This window comes from Marmota monax, unplaced genomic scaffold (assembly GCF_021218885.2).
Source record: "Marmota monax isolate L192 unplaced genomic scaffold, Marmota_monax_Labrador192_F-V1.1 WCK01_AAM20220418_F8-fsc00609, whole genome shotgun sequence".
Classification (NCBI taxonomy): domain Eukaryota; kingdom Metazoa; phylum Chordata; class Mammalia; order Rodentia; family Sciuridae; genus Marmota; species Marmota monax.
In genome coordinates this window covers 149,746-164,851 of record NW_026694481.1, presented here as the reverse complement: position 1 = coordinate 164,851, position 15,106 = coordinate 149,746, and the positions used below count along the sequence as shown (strand labels likewise).

Here is a 15,106-nt window from a genome sequence, read left to right as displayed (position 1 = left end):
ACCATCCTTGCTAATCCTCTGCCCCTTCCCTTTACCTCCCACCCCTCTTCCCTATCTAGAATTCATCTATATTCCTCCCATGCTCCCCCTCCCAACCCCACTATGAGTCAGCCTCCTTATATAAGAGAAAACATTTGGTATTTGTGTTTTTGGGATTGGCTGACTTCACTTAGCATTATCTCAGGAAGTTTTTTTCTCCATGGCTCAAGCAGCCACTCAAAGGTTGCCTCTTCCATGGTCCTCAGAGATCTGGCTACTGCCTGAGATGGTGGCAGACATTGGCTTCAACCACATGGTTCTTCTTCTGCAGGAATGTAGGATGCTGGAATTAGGTGGTCATGAAGGCTTCCATCAAGATTGCAAAGGAAGGCCTGGCAGGTCAAAGTGTAATGAGGTGAGAATCCATGTAGGTCGCCCTGAGAGGGTCACATGTGCAGCTACGAAGAAGGCTGAAGCTGCAGTAGTGACCCCTGGGATGAAGAGATGCTGGTAATGTGGATGATATGTCAGGGGATGTTGCTGGCTGAGGATAGAGCCGGCCTATGTGAGAGGACATGGGACTAGGCTGCCCAAGTCCTTTGGAGCACACTGTCCACAACATGTGCCCAGATGCTCAGCATGGGGATAGAGGACTTGTTGGCCCAGCTGGATTTCAGTCTTGGTTCATAGCCATCTCTTCTTTCTATGTGCCTATTTCTCCCTTTGGAATGGAAATACTTATACTCTGCCATTGAATATTGGATATACATGAGTTGATTTTTATTTCCACAAAGGTTGACAATCAATTTAATTTGAGTCCCAGAAGACACTTTGGACTTGCAGTTTGGGGCAATGCTGGAACTGTTCAGATTTGTGTCTCCAGTGTATCCTGGAGATACACTGAACATAGTTTCCATGGTGAGATGTTCATCGCCTTTTGGGGATCATGCTTGGCATGTGAAATTTTGGAGTTAGGTGTATCTCAAAAGCTGAAGTGAGGTAGTGCAGGAATGTTCAGAGGTGAAAATATTACATAATGAGACTGGTGACATAATCTATGAACAAATCCATTGGGTGGCTTAATGACTTGAAAGTACTACTGTATTGGGTGGTAAATGGAGAAGTTGGAGAATGTTTGGAAGAAGTAGGTCACTGGGGGCATGTCCTTGGAGATTATATTTTGGCACTTGGTCCTCCTTTCTCTCTGCTTCACAGCAGCCATGAATTTAAAAGCATCCTGCAAAAACACCCTTCTTCCATGATGTTCAGACTCACCTCATGACCAGAGTGGAGCTGGCTTCCCATAGACTGAGACCTCTGAAACATGAGGTGTTCTGCATCACCTTGGGCCACAGCACAGCAGCCAGCCCAACACAGACTGAGATCTCTGAGAAATGTGGTCCTAGGCAACAGCAAGAATATTGATCCCATCAATATGGTTCACAAATAAAGATGTGTGTGTGTGTGTGTGTGTGTGTGTGTGTGTGTGTGTGTATATATATATATATATATATATATATATATATATATATATATATTTAGAATAAAAGGAACTTCATCCCATTCAAAATGTACATATCTTGCCTGAAGCTAAAATCAAAGAGTCAGGCACCATTACTGGTTCCTGATTTCTGCTGGACTGTTCCACAGATTATTCTAATGCTTTTCTAAAATTGTAGCATCTGGAAATTATTGAGGAAACATGATTAGAGCTGTTCTGGGGTAATTGGTGGCAGTTTTGATTGGGTAATTAATAAATCTAGATGACCTCCTCACGTCAAGGAGAATCCATACAGGTATCATTTGGAGTCATGTGGTATGAATGTCAAATAACCAATAGGAAAGCAGCCCCAAATAACACTCTGAAGAGATGAGAATCATTTGGTGGGAAAAGAAGCATCACAGAGTCCCGAGGAGCTCTACACGCAGACTAGCAGTGGACATTGAGCCTTGCTCCCTATCCTGGGGGCCTTCCTCTGACCAACAGGGCTTGTCCCCAAGCCCTTTCTCTGTCATGCATTCCAGCCAGAAGTCACAATAGGTGAACTCAATATTGCTCCTTTGGTCTCCAGAGGAACAGGTGTCCAGCTGAGCTCCTTTGGTTTGGTCACTAGTGTCAAATTGGACCTCACCAACTGATCTGAATGGTCGAACTTCAGAGCAAGTGTGGTTGCAGGCTGTGACAACTGGCCCTTTTGGTACATCAGGCACACCTGACCGGTAATGCTTCCATTCCGTGGCAGGATCACTGAGCTGCTCCAGAAGCTTCCATTAAACCTGCCTCCAGGTACTTCTGCCAGGATCTCCATCCTCCCAGGCCTGGATCAGCTGCCTCAGAGGACTTCTCTTACAGGCGCTGCCCTCCTCTCAGGGGATCCTGCCCCTGGTCTCCTGAAGCCTCCCTGATAAATCCAGTGCTGTCCTACACCATCTAGCAGATGTTCGGACCATCCAGAACAGTAAGAGTCCGTCCTCCTCGCTACAGACCAGTACTCCTGCCTTCAGCAGTTGAGCAAGTCCATTGGGCTGTAAAGATCGTGACACCCACTCACCACCCTATTCCTCTTTCAGAGGACACAGAGCTAACAATTGAAGAGCAGCCTGAAGAATTAGTGGTCTACGGGGAGGAGGAGGAGGTTCCCAAAGGAACAGACAGACAGGAGGACGTGGAACCAGGGGCCCTGAGAATAGAGGAAGAAACATCAGTAAAGCTTCTGAAGACCCTGGTAGACCTCAGTTCTCTGGAGCTCAGTCCTGTACCTGGGGAAAGAAACACCTTTAATGAGAAGACCCACGAGTTTCCTAAGATCTTCCGTGTGGGACACCTGTCATCTGCAGCTTCCACAGACTTGCTGCAGGAGGGCTGCCCATGGCTCAGGCTGATGCAGAGGCAGCAGTACTGCCAGAGCCAGACCCCAGCTGCTCCTCACTTCCAGACAAGTGGGCCAAAGAAAGGCTGGAGAAACACCATCTGCCCAGCTCTCCAGGCTCCAGGACTCAAGCAAGGGGGTGAGTGGACAAAACCATTTCTGGGGTTCATCAAAGAGCTGTCCTCCAGCCAGAACTGCTAACTGGTGGGCTCAAAAGAGAAAGAAGCCAATGTCTATGGCCCTGACACTGTGGCTCCCTGTCATCACCAAGGTCTTCCGCCACCTGTTAAGAGGCCTCTCCTGTGTCTGCAGGAAGACATACGCACCCTGTTGATGGAGATTCCAGGTGCAAAGAAGTTGGAGGATGATATGGAGGCCTTGGAAGGGGGAAAAGAAGCTCTGGAGGCCTCCACCACCAGTTTGCCAGTCCATTCTTGTGCCCATCAGAGGCCCAGAGTGAGGCTACTAACATGCAGACTGCATGCACAGACCCCTCCCACATCCCAGCTATCCAGCCAGCAATTACTGGCAATTCCAGCCTGCTGGACACCTAAATCTCTCTGTTTATCCACCTTCCCCTCACTAAGTCACAAGTAGTGGGGAATCCCTTGTTCTCTTCCTCTGTTTCATCCCACTAACTCTGATTCTCCCTTGAGGCCCAGTCCCAATATAGGAGTTACTCCTACTTTGTTTCATGCCCCTCCTCACCTGAGAAGAGCTGTAGCACCTCCCATTTTTCACTTTCCCACACCTCATATCCTGTTCTCTTTCTCCTCCAACCCTACAGCCCTGCAGAATGAAATCCCCAACCCCCATGTGCCTTCACTCTTATTCCTCATCCATCTGTTCCACCTCCTAATGACCCACTTCCTCCTCCTCCTTGTCCTCCTCCATTTCCTCCTCCTCCTTTTACTTCTCCACTTGCTTCTCACCACTAGCTTCTCATCTTGCTCCTCTTCCTGCTCCTCTTCCTCTTCATTCCTTTCCAAGTCCCTTCCACCTGCACCCCCAATAGCCTTGGCCAGAACTTAACTGCTACAAGAGTCTCTCCCACCCACACAGCCAAGTCCTCTGCTCACCTGACTCACCCTCCACTGTGCTGTCTGAGGACATGGCCATGGACACTACTCCCTCTTCTATGACAGTAATATTTCCAACTGCACCTGCCTCCAATGACAGCTCCTACCCATGCCCCAAGGTCCATGGCCCTAGGCAGCACAGGCAGCCCCCCAACACCTCAGGTCTCCCACCCCAACTCCCATTTGAACCAATCCTTTGTCCCACTAACCACACCTCAGCCCTCATCTGGGAGCCCTCCTGGGTTCCATGGAGAACCTGCCTTTGCAATGCTGCCCTGCTTATAGCGATCCCAGTTAGGAACCATGCACTGCCTCCCACCTGGCACACAGTGTCTCCGCCATCATCCTCCTAGCCTGCAGCACCAGAGGAATCTGTAGATACCACCCCTTCTTCCTAGGCTGCCCTATCACTGTCCCCTCCTGCCTCCTAGAAAAATTTTGGAACATAATATGGGCTGCTTCCTGGTTCTGGGAACCACCATCAGAGTGGCAGCATTGCTTCAACTCCAGTCTCCACCAGCTGGGATACACAGCAGGTGCAGGGAATAAGTGTAACTCTCCAGATCCCCAGCAGTTCTAGAGCCACCTCTCAGTCCTCATGTAGAGCCCTGGTGGGCAGTGGTAGCATAACACATTCATTTAGGGTAACCCACCCAGGAAGCTCAGCCCAGGCTGTGGGCTTAAACTCAGTACCCTTCCAACAGTGAGTGGCAGCAATGGGATGCCTAGTCTTTTGGGTATGATATCACCCCAGACGCCCTTGTGTACATCACTCCACAGCTGGCCAGGCTTTCCTATGGTGTAGTGTAGGGGTTTAGAGTCTCCAGGACAGGCTGGGACTTGCTCATACGTGGGCTGGATATGGGACATCATATCCAGACTGCTTAATTTGCCAACTCCCCTCTCAGGCCTGTGGTGTTCTTGAAACCTGCACTGCTGGGACTGGTTTTGCAGTGCCCATTCCAGACGAAGAGTGCTGCCTGCGTTAAACACCGTGGATCTAAAACACTCACTGTGGAGCATAGAGGAGATCTACATGTATGCCTAACCTGACACCACCACAAAACCCACACTCTGGTTTGATGGTAACCTGTTTGATCAGAGCTGGGCAATTTCCTGGCCTTCAATCTGGCTAAGATATAGGAATAAGCTTCTTATTAAACCTCATATGTTTGCCTCCATGGCCTTCCTCTTGTCCCAAAAATGTATATAAATTCTTATTATTTCTAGTTTTTCTTTCTCTGTTTATACATCTACCTTGCTTTCTGATTAGATGTCAGAGAAAGATATTCATATGATCATAGTAATGTGTGGAGCCTGACTAAATGCAAATTTGGAATAACAACATGTTTTTTATGTGCAGAAGATTGATCCAAAGGTGCTCTTCCCCTGAGCTTTACAGAGGCTTTTTATTTTTCATTTTGAGACAGAGTCTCACTACATTGGGAAGGCTGCCTAGAACTCAACAACTTCCTGCCTCAGTCCCTAAATTACTGGGATTACAGGAATGCACCACCACACCTGGATTGACTAATAATTTTTAAGTCCCTTTCCCTTATTCTTAAATTTGGACCTTTGGGTGCTTTTTAATTAAGCCACATCCCCGGCCCTTTTATTTTGAAACAGGGTCTCTCTAAGTTGCTTGGGGTCTCACTAAATTGCCAAGGCTAGTCTCAAACTTGCCATCCTCCTGCCTCAGTCTCCCAAGTTCCTGGGATTACAGGCATGCACCACAATGCCCAGCAAACAGAGCCTATTTGTATGCTTTTTATTTTTATTTTTTATTTTTTGCATTATTGCACTGACTAGGACCTCCTGTACAGTGTTGAATAGAGGTGTTAAAGGCAAATGTCCTTGCCTTACTTGTGATTCTAGAAGGAAAACATTCAGTCTTTCATGTTCTAAGTTTTTTGTAGATGGCCTTTATCATACCGAGGAAGTCTTCTTCTGTTTCTGCTTTGCTGAGGGTTGAATAGGTGCTGCATTTTGCTCAGTGTTCTTTTCTGCATCTGTTGGCCATATGAGGCCATCTGACTTGTTTTGGCCAACGAAATGTGGATGGAGTTTACATCCATTTCTTCTGAGCAGGAGCTTTAATAATCAGTGTAAGATTTGCTATATTGTCTTCCCACTGCTGCAGTAATGGTGGAAGCTCCTGCTGCAATGGAGCATTGGAGTGAGCTTGTGTGAGTGCCAGCAAGAAACAAACTTGATAGGAAGAGGATAGGAAGGGCAGCAGAATACAACAGACACTAGTATGGCAGTATGTATAAACGTGGCTGTATAATCCATGTGATCCTGCAATCTGTACATGTGGGAATAATAAGAATTCATACCCCATTTGAAACAAATGTATGATATATGATATGTCAAGATCAATGTAATGTTTTGGGCAACTAATAAATTTCTGATGTTTAAAAAAAAAGAAACAAACTTGGTTGGGATAAGTCCAAGAGTTTGGAACTATTCATTAACGTATTACCTTTTATGGAGAAGATTTGCCCTTAGGACAAACTACTTGTCTTCATTGAGTTTACATTCTTACATAAGGGAAACAGATGTATACCATCATATCAGAAAGTAGTGCAATGAAGAAAATAAAGCAGATGAAGTAGGATGTGGGATGGAGGATGTTTGGGTTTTAGGTGAAGTTATTGGGGGGGGGGTCTCCTTAAACAAGGCAAGGATGGAGCTGAGAGGGAGGGAGCCATGAAATATCTGAGTGGAGAAAGGTGTTCTAGGTAGAAGGAATGGCTCACATACAGCCCTAAGACAGGCACTCCAGATTGTCTAAGGTATAGAGGGTGTTGATCAAGTTGAAAGAGCTGTCCTCTGATAGAGTATATCCACCCAATGACCCTGTGGGTTCAAGCCAGGGTTGGGCCAGAGAGGGTCACTGCTGAGCAGATCAGCAGTGGTTGGTAGACTGGTTAGCAATGGCTTTGCTAGAATGCTCAGACATCAGTATTCCTCCACTGCCGGGATTTTCAACACTTCATTCAGGTCTCATCTCTATCTTTGCCTTGTTTAAGACCTTCCCCAATAACTTTACCTAAAACTAAAAGTAGGGCAGAGAGTAACTAGACCTCTCCCTGACATTCTGGCATAGGGGCTTCACTTGAGAAAAATAATTTGAATTTGAGACTGAGAGAGTTCATGATCATTGCTTTCTTGAAAGTCATTCTCCACCTTAAAAGTCATCAACAGCTTTCTACTGTCCCTAGGGAAAAGTCTATACTGTCTACTTAACCTCCTGACACTCCCTTCATAGAACTCTTCCAGTTGCACTGTATTTCTTTCAGCTCCTTTGTAAGCTGCGTTCTCTCTGAGCTCTTGCAAAGGCTATTCCTTCTGCTGGAAATGCACTTCTTCATTCCTCCTGGGTAACAACCCTCAGGACAAAGGTAAATGCCTCCTGGAATATTTCCAGGTGGCTAGTTTAGATGTTGTCAAATGCTACCTTAGCATTGTCCTTCTTCTAATATGGCACTAATCATACTGTTTTAAAAAATCAAATAATTTAGGTATGCAAAGAAATATATTTTTAAAAAGTCCCACACTGTGCACACATATACCTATTTATCACCCAATTTAAGTAATAAAACGCTGCCAATTGAAGCCCACTCTGAAGTAGGCGTACCATTCTGCTCTCTTCCTACCCCGAAATTTTACTTGAATTTCGTGTGTATCTTTCCATGTTTGTCAATGCGGTTCTATTACATGTGTATAAATATTCTTACACTTACCATATTGTTTTGCCTCAATTTATGTTACTACAAAGTCATTCTGCAATCTGCATTCTCCCCCTCACCCCTACTTTTGAGATTCACCCTCATTTCTACTGCTACAAGTACTGCACACGTCCTCTTACACAGTGATAGTTTCTCTGCGTACATAGCCAGTGGATCTGAGGAATACTCATTCCTAGAGGCCTTGAACTTCTTCAGAGATTGACAACAGGATTTTCAAAGTGGTAGTAAGACTTGGTGGTTTTTAAGTTGTGTCTCTTTCTCTAGATAGTAAACGCCTGGGTGTGTGTGTGTGTGTTGGGGGATAAGACCCTTTAGTCTTGCTTACCTAAAGGGTCATATCCCCAGAACGGTGGACAGAGGCCTCTAACACCCACTTGTATGGTGAACGTCTTTTGCAGGAATTTAGCAGAATGTTGCCCAGGGAAATGGTTAAGGATTGGGGAGCAAAGACTCCTGGCCTGCAGGAGTCTTTGTTTCTCCGAAGACACAAACACTACCGCAAAGTGTAGAAAACCTTGGCTCTTACTTAATAAGCTTCACCTAGGGCAGGGCCTAGAGACTCCTGGCCTAGGGCGGCTCGGCCCCGCCCCTAGGTCTGCCCCGCTTCCCGCACTTCCCTCGGCCTTCCCAGCGGTGACTCAGACCTGTGTAGTGACGGCATCCGAGTGGAGGCGATGACGGGCGCGCGGCCGCCCACCGCCGAGAAGCGCAGAGCGGAGGAGCGCGGCGGCGCTGGAGCTGCGTTCCAGGAGGCGGCGCCGGGGAGGAAGCTGCGGCTGGAGAGCGCGGCGGGCGACATGCGCGGGGCGCTGGGCGCCGGCTGGGCGCTTGCTGCGCTGCTGCTGGTGGCGTCGATGCTGAGCGCCGCGCTGCTGGCCCCTGGCGGCTCCCCAGAGCAGGGCGCTGAAGCCGAGCCGCAGCGAGGTGAGTGCGCCGCGGCCCTGCTTCCCTCCATGGCCGGCCTGTGGGCGCGATGAGCTGTGCTGCGCACAAGTGTTCCCCCCACGGTGGCATCTCCCAACTCGGGACGCTGAACCAGTCCTCCAGAGCCAGTTTTTGTTCGACTTCGATGTTTGAGCTTTTCCCGGGACGGGAGTCCGTGTTAGGCACATTTGTCTACAGCTGCAGGCACCGTGAGGCCAGGGCAGGTGGTGGTTAGTGCAGTGGAGGAGCCGCACCCCAGCATCCAGACAGCACCCACCCGAAGGCGACAAGGCCCGAGAGAGGCGCGGCCCGCGCTTGCCTTGCCTTCACCGAGAGCAGTGCTGCGAGGTAGCCTGGCGCCCTTGTCCGCCCGCTCTCCAGGAGGCTAGGGGCATCCTGGCACATCTTTGGGCGACTTTGGGCTAAATAGTATCCTGCCTTTGATCGGGAAACCTGTCACTTCACAGATGCAAAGCTAAGTAAGAGACAGTAGCGGAGGAGAGGATGGAACCGAAAGCCATGCCTCATCTGGTCTACTGTTTGGAGAGACTTATACAGAAACGCAGTTTCCCGCCCCCCCCCCATCCCTTTCGAAAGAGGACAGGGCGGTCGAAATAGTAAAACCCATTGGTGTCCCGCGGGGTAGGAAAGCCAGGCGCTGAAACGCGGGCCTGGAAAGGTCGCTGGAGCTGCGGGACGCTGAGCACGTGACCCCTAGTCACGAGAGGGACGTTTTCCCGGGTTCGCTTTCCCGAGTGAAAGTTCAACATGCAGAGACTGGAAGGCGGCGGTGGAGGGGCGTTGCCTGAAGTCTAATGTCCGGTGAACTTTCTGGTGAGCCTCCCTTAGGCGACTTTTACTCCTAAAGCAGTGGAGCAGCAGCTGAGGCTGTGATTTGCTGGCGCCCAGCGTTTTGCAGGGAATCCACAGTTAGGTCGGACCCATGGGAGGGGCTTTGCAGCGGGCAGGGATTGGTATTTTTGGCCTGGGAGAGGCGATAGATTCACCTAGTGGTTCCCTAATTTGCCGGCTCCCGGAACTAACTAGTGGAGAAAATAATGACAAATAAGAATTCCAGTGCTTCTAAACTCTTGGCTGAGGATCCCCAGAAGTCTAGTTTATTCACAAGCCTCTCCCCAGAGGATGATTTGATCTGGATCCAGGGATCTGTCTAGTCCACAAACTCCCTTAAGTCAGTGTTTAGGGCCAGGGGCGCAGGTAGTCGTATCACTCGGGATTGTGAGTCACTTGCCTCTCTTCTCCCTCCTTCCATCCCCTTTTCCGTATCAGAACACAGGAGTTTGGGTGTCTTGTGTATGTGGAGTTAAGATTGCCCCCTTTCCCCAATCAGAATCTTGTAGGAGGAAGACATAATGAATTTCTAAAAAACATCTCAGCTGAGGACATTTTATATACTGACTCCCTCTGTCCGACCTCAGTCTTATTTTCCTGTACGCCCCTCCTTTTATAATTGAAAGGACTCCAAGCTATTATGTACTCTGCCCATTCACAATTTGTCAGGGACAGATCCCATCCAACGCTGTTTCTCTATATTTTAGCAACAGTTAGTAACAATAATTATTTTAGGGAAAAAGTGATTTTTTTATTTTATGATACTGGGGATTGTACACCCAGGACAAATGCTTGACCGTTCAGCTACAGCCCGTGGCCTTCATGCTCATATTCTTAGGTGTTCCATTCCCATAATGTTCCTGTGAAGAAGATGACCAGGCTTTTTGTGCCAATTAAAGCCCATATTTAGGCTGGACAACATTATTCGAAGAAATGACCTGGGGATTTAATATTACTTTAAAAAAATAAGGAAAAAATATATTTAAAAACATGCTCAGCAAAGGATTGGTGGTGTATCTACATGGAAGAGCACTTACCTAGCATGGGGGAGGCCTTGGGTTTGAGCCCCAGAAGGAGGGGTAATGGTGAGAGGAAACTTCATTTAAAAATATGCTCACTGTTTTAGCTTTTTCATCACTGTGACCAAAAGACTTGATGAGAATAGTATTGAGGAGGAAAAGTTTATTTTGGCTCATGGTTTCAGGGGTTCAGTTCTTGGTCTGCTGACTCCATGGTTCTGGGCCCAAGGTGAAGCAGAATATCATGAAGGAAGGGGATGGCAGAGGAACGCAGCTCTGGACAGGGAACAGGAAGCAGAGAGAGAACTCCACTCACCAAGGACAAAATATAAATCCCCAAAGCATATGCCCAGTGACCTGCTCCCTCCTGCCACACCTTACCTGCCTTCAGTTATTGCCCAGTTAATCCATATTAGTGGATTAATCCACTGATTGTGTTTCAGCTCTCATAAAGTAATCATTTTGCCTCTGAAAATTCTTGCATTGTCTCACACATGAACTTTTGGGGGACACCTTATGTCTGAACCATAACGCTCAGCAAAGCAGAGAGCTACAACCAAAAATTAAATATTTGGAAATATAATAAAGATCTGATTTACAATAGTACATTTATCCCTGCGTTATTCAAAGATGTCTTTATTTGGCTTATTTTCCAACCAAGGCAACGTAAGAAGTGTGTGTGTCTGTGAAACAAACTCTTTTATTTATTTATTTTGGCTTTTAAATACAGTCAACCAGGCATGGTGGCACAGACTTGTAATCTCAGTCACTTGGGAGGCTGAGGCAGAATTGCAAGATCTAGGACAGCCTTGAGTAATTTAGCAAGACCCTGTAGCTCAATGGTAGAGAGCCCCTAGGTTCAATCCCCAGTATGAAGGACAAATAAACACTGCAAAAACAGACTACAAAAAACCCATTCGAATAATGCAAAAAAGTACAAAGAAATATGTCAAAAATCTCTGGTCTCATAGTCTCTATGACCTTCAACCTCAGCTGCACATAAGAATCACTTTAGGGCTGGGGCTATTGCTCAATGGTAGAGTACTCTCCTAGCATGTGCGAGGCACTGGGTTCAATCCTCAGCACCACATAAAAATAAATAAATAAATAAAATAAAGGTATTGTGTCTATCTATAAGTCAAAAATATACTTAAAAGAAAAAAAATCACTTTGAAAGGGTTGTTTTTGTTTCTGATTGGGCAAAGATTCTGACTTAACTGGTCTGGAGTAGGGCCAGCACATTGGAATTTTGTTGTTTTTTCTTAGAGCTTTCCTGGTAATTCTGATGTTCAGTTGGGACTGAGCCCCTCTGCATATTCCCAAGTGACATAATTAGTAATGACGACAATTAAGAGCTTTCAGAGTCTAAAATTCATATGGAAAATCTAAGCATAAAACAATATTCATAGAAATTTGAGTAAAAAACAAAGTCATTCCACTATGAAGGTGGACTATGATGGTGTTTAGAAAAATTACAGAGGAAAAGGTGAACATGAAGTTAATTCTAAATTTGAAAAGGAAAATCATCAAAACTGAATAAGACAAATGAAAAAATGTTTTAAGACAATTATGAGAAAGATGAAAAAGGATTTAATATTGTTGTTATGTACAGAAATTCTACAAATACTTAAGGAGACCCCGGGGGCAAAGTGGTTAAATATATAATCCAATAACTCACATGAAAATATTGATGTTAACATCTTTTTAAAAATATTTATTTTTTTAGTTGTAGTTTATTTTACTTATTTTTATGTGGTGTTGAGGATAGAACCCAGGGCCTTGCACGGGCTAGGCGAGTGCTCTACCACTGAGCCACAATCCCAGCCCTGATATTAAACATTTGGAATACATACTTAAATTTGCTTGTCATTAATCAAAGTGCTATATCCTATTCATCAGTCTGAAATGTGAAGTAAAAAAATTAAAAGGCTAATCATGACCAGCTGCTAAGGAATGGTGTGCTTCCTCTCAGGAGGCTGCTAGGTACCTGGTTAGATTGACTTCACCTGAAATCTTGGCTGCTAGTAGGTGGTGACCTCAGCAAATTGGTTGATCTGTCTAGGCCTCAGACTCCTCATCCCAAAATGGAGACCTGTTGGGTCTCTTAGTGTGTCCCTATAGCCTAGCTATTCAGGAACAGACTAAGAACTATTTCAGTGGACTATTAGGGCCTGGCATACATTAAAAGCATAGTTATTATGTTGTCTGGGAGTTTATAATCATTGCAGTTGTCATCGTAAATCACTAAAATTGAGAGGAATTTCAAAATATATATCATAAGCTATTCAAAAGGGGCCGTTTTTTATTTGTTTTTAGATATACATGACAGTAGGGTTAGGGTTAGGGTTTGACATACATACATGTGGTGCAACCCATTACAATTTTGATCCTATTCTTGTGGGTGAACATGATGAGGAGTTATACTGGTTGTGTATTCATGGGCATAGAAAAGTTATGTCTGATTCATTCTATTGTCTTCCCTGTTCTTATCTCCCCTCCCCTCCCTTTGTTCTCATTTATCTAATTTAATGAATTTCTATACTTCCCCTCCCCCCTCTCTTGTTATGGGTTAGCATCCACATATCGAGAGAACATGTGACCTTTGGTTTTTTGAAATTGGCTTAGTTCACTTAGCATGACCAGTTGTATCCATTTACTGTCAAATGCGATGATTTCATTCTTTATAGCTGAGTAATATTCCACTATGTATGTATACCACATTTTCTTTATTCATTCATTGGTTGAGAGGCACCTAGGTTGGTTCCAAAGCTTGGCTATTGTGAATTAAGCTGCTATAAACAATGATGTGGCTGTGTCACTGTAGTATGCTGATTTTAAGTCCTTTGGGTATAAGCCAAGGAGTAGGATAGCTGGGTCAAATGGTGGTTCCATTTCAGATTTTCTAAGGAATCTCCATACTGCTTTCCAGAGTGGTTGATCCAGTTTGCAGTGAGGTGAAATCTGAGTGTAGGTTTTGCTTTTTTTTTTTTTTTTTTGGTGCTGGAGATCAAACCCAGGACCTTGTGCATGCAAAGCAAGCACTTGGGGATATACCAACTGAGCTATCTCCCCTGCCCTCTCTCAGTGTGTTTTAATTTATATTTCTCTAATTGCTAGAGATGTTGAAAATTTTTTCCTTTATTTTTTGACCATGTATATTTGTTCTGTGAAGTGTCTGTTCAGTTGTTTTGCTCATTTGTTGACTGGGTTATTTGGTTATTTGGGTTTTTTTTTTTTGGTGTTAAGTTTTTTGAGTTATTTGTATATCTTGGAGATTAATATCAAAGGCTACTTTTGATTAAAAATTAAAAAAGTAAATAGGACTAGGGATATAGTTGTAAAGTGCCCCAAGTTCAATTCCCAGTAATGAGAAAACACAAAACAAAAAATCAAACACGTATCCTAAGAACATATTAATTTCAGATGTATCTAGCATCATTTCTTAAACTATAAAGAAATAGGGAACGGGTGTTAGAAATTAAGTTAAATGAAAAAAGAAGAAACAACCTATAAAAAAATTTTAAACAGATGTTCCCAATCCTAAAGAAGCTCCAACTGTAACTTGGATCATTCTACTGATCATTTATTGAGCACTTGTTTCATGCACTGTGCCAAACATTACATATATCATCATGTTTAGCTTCTCCAACAATCCTACGAATAAGGACTCTTATGATCCCTAATTTATTGATGAGGAACTGAGGTAGGGTGGGATTCAGGTTCAAGTTGATCTAACTTGGAGTTGTACACATTTAACGTACTGTGTTGTATCCCTGGACCCAAACACTGTGTGTGTCAAAAGTTTTCCAGAAGGATACTGAAGATCAAAAAAAAAAAATGGTGGATATGGGCTGGGACTGGGGCTGTGGCTCAGCGGTAGATTGTTCGCCTAGCACATGCGAGGCCCTGGGTTCGATCCTCAGTACCACATAAAAATAAATAAATAAAGGTATTGTGTTCAACTACAACTAAAAAATAAATATTAAAAAAATGATGGGTAGTCTTTTATTTATCTTAGAGAAGAAAAAGTATCATTGGATAATTAAGAGTTTTATCTGTGTGTTTTGTCTTCACTGAGCAAAGAAAGGGTAAATTAAAATAAAAATGATGAGGGATTTAAGCTGGTAAAGTGAAAATTTCTGAACCATTCAGATGAGTTATTGGGGAAGCCTGAAAAAGGCTTTCAAATTACAAAATAAGAGGCTAAATTGATGCCTTTCTAGTGGGGTGATTACATAGTTAAGCTTATTTTATTTTATTTTTTTGTACTGGGAATTGAACTCAGGGCATTCATCCCCAGCCCTATTTAATATTTATTTAGAGACAGGGTCTCACTGAGATGCTTAGCACCTCACCACTGCGGTGGCTAGCTTTGAACTCAAAATCCTCCTGTCTCAGCCTCCTAACCTGCTGATATTATAGGTGTGCACCACTGCGCCTTGCTGGTTACTCCTTATTTTCCTTTTGCTTAGAAGCTAGAGGGTAGATTGATTTCTCTTCCACACAATATCAGTTGGTTTAAATGAACTACTTTGCTTTAACTTCAGATAATATCAGTTCAGTTTGTTTTCCAAATTAGCAAAACATAGAGTATGCATCCTCCCCTCCATTCCCATCCCTTTCCTTCCCTC

At 44.7% G+C, this 15,106-nt stretch overlaps 1 protein-coding gene across 2 annotated transcripts in view; it reads left to right on the top strand.

Annotated features, from left to right (window-relative positions):
• The first annotated feature begins 8,327 nt into the window (after positions 1-8,327).
• The window catches only part of Hgsnat (heparan-alpha-glucosaminide N-acetyltransferase), a 38,645-nt gene continuing 31,866 nt past the window's right edge, over positions 8,328-15,106 (top strand). Inside the window, exon 1 of one of the 2 annotated variants that reach the window (XM_046419113.2) lies at positions 8,328-8,604. In XM_046419113.2, the coding sequence (XP_046275069.1) occupies positions 8,355-8,604 (250 nt within the window). In that variant the 5' untranslated portion in view covers positions 8,328-8,354. Of the gene's footprint in view, positions 8,605-9,210; positions 9,439-15,106 lie in introns of those variants that run through there. The other variant, XM_046419114.2, reaches the window with a different exon arrangement.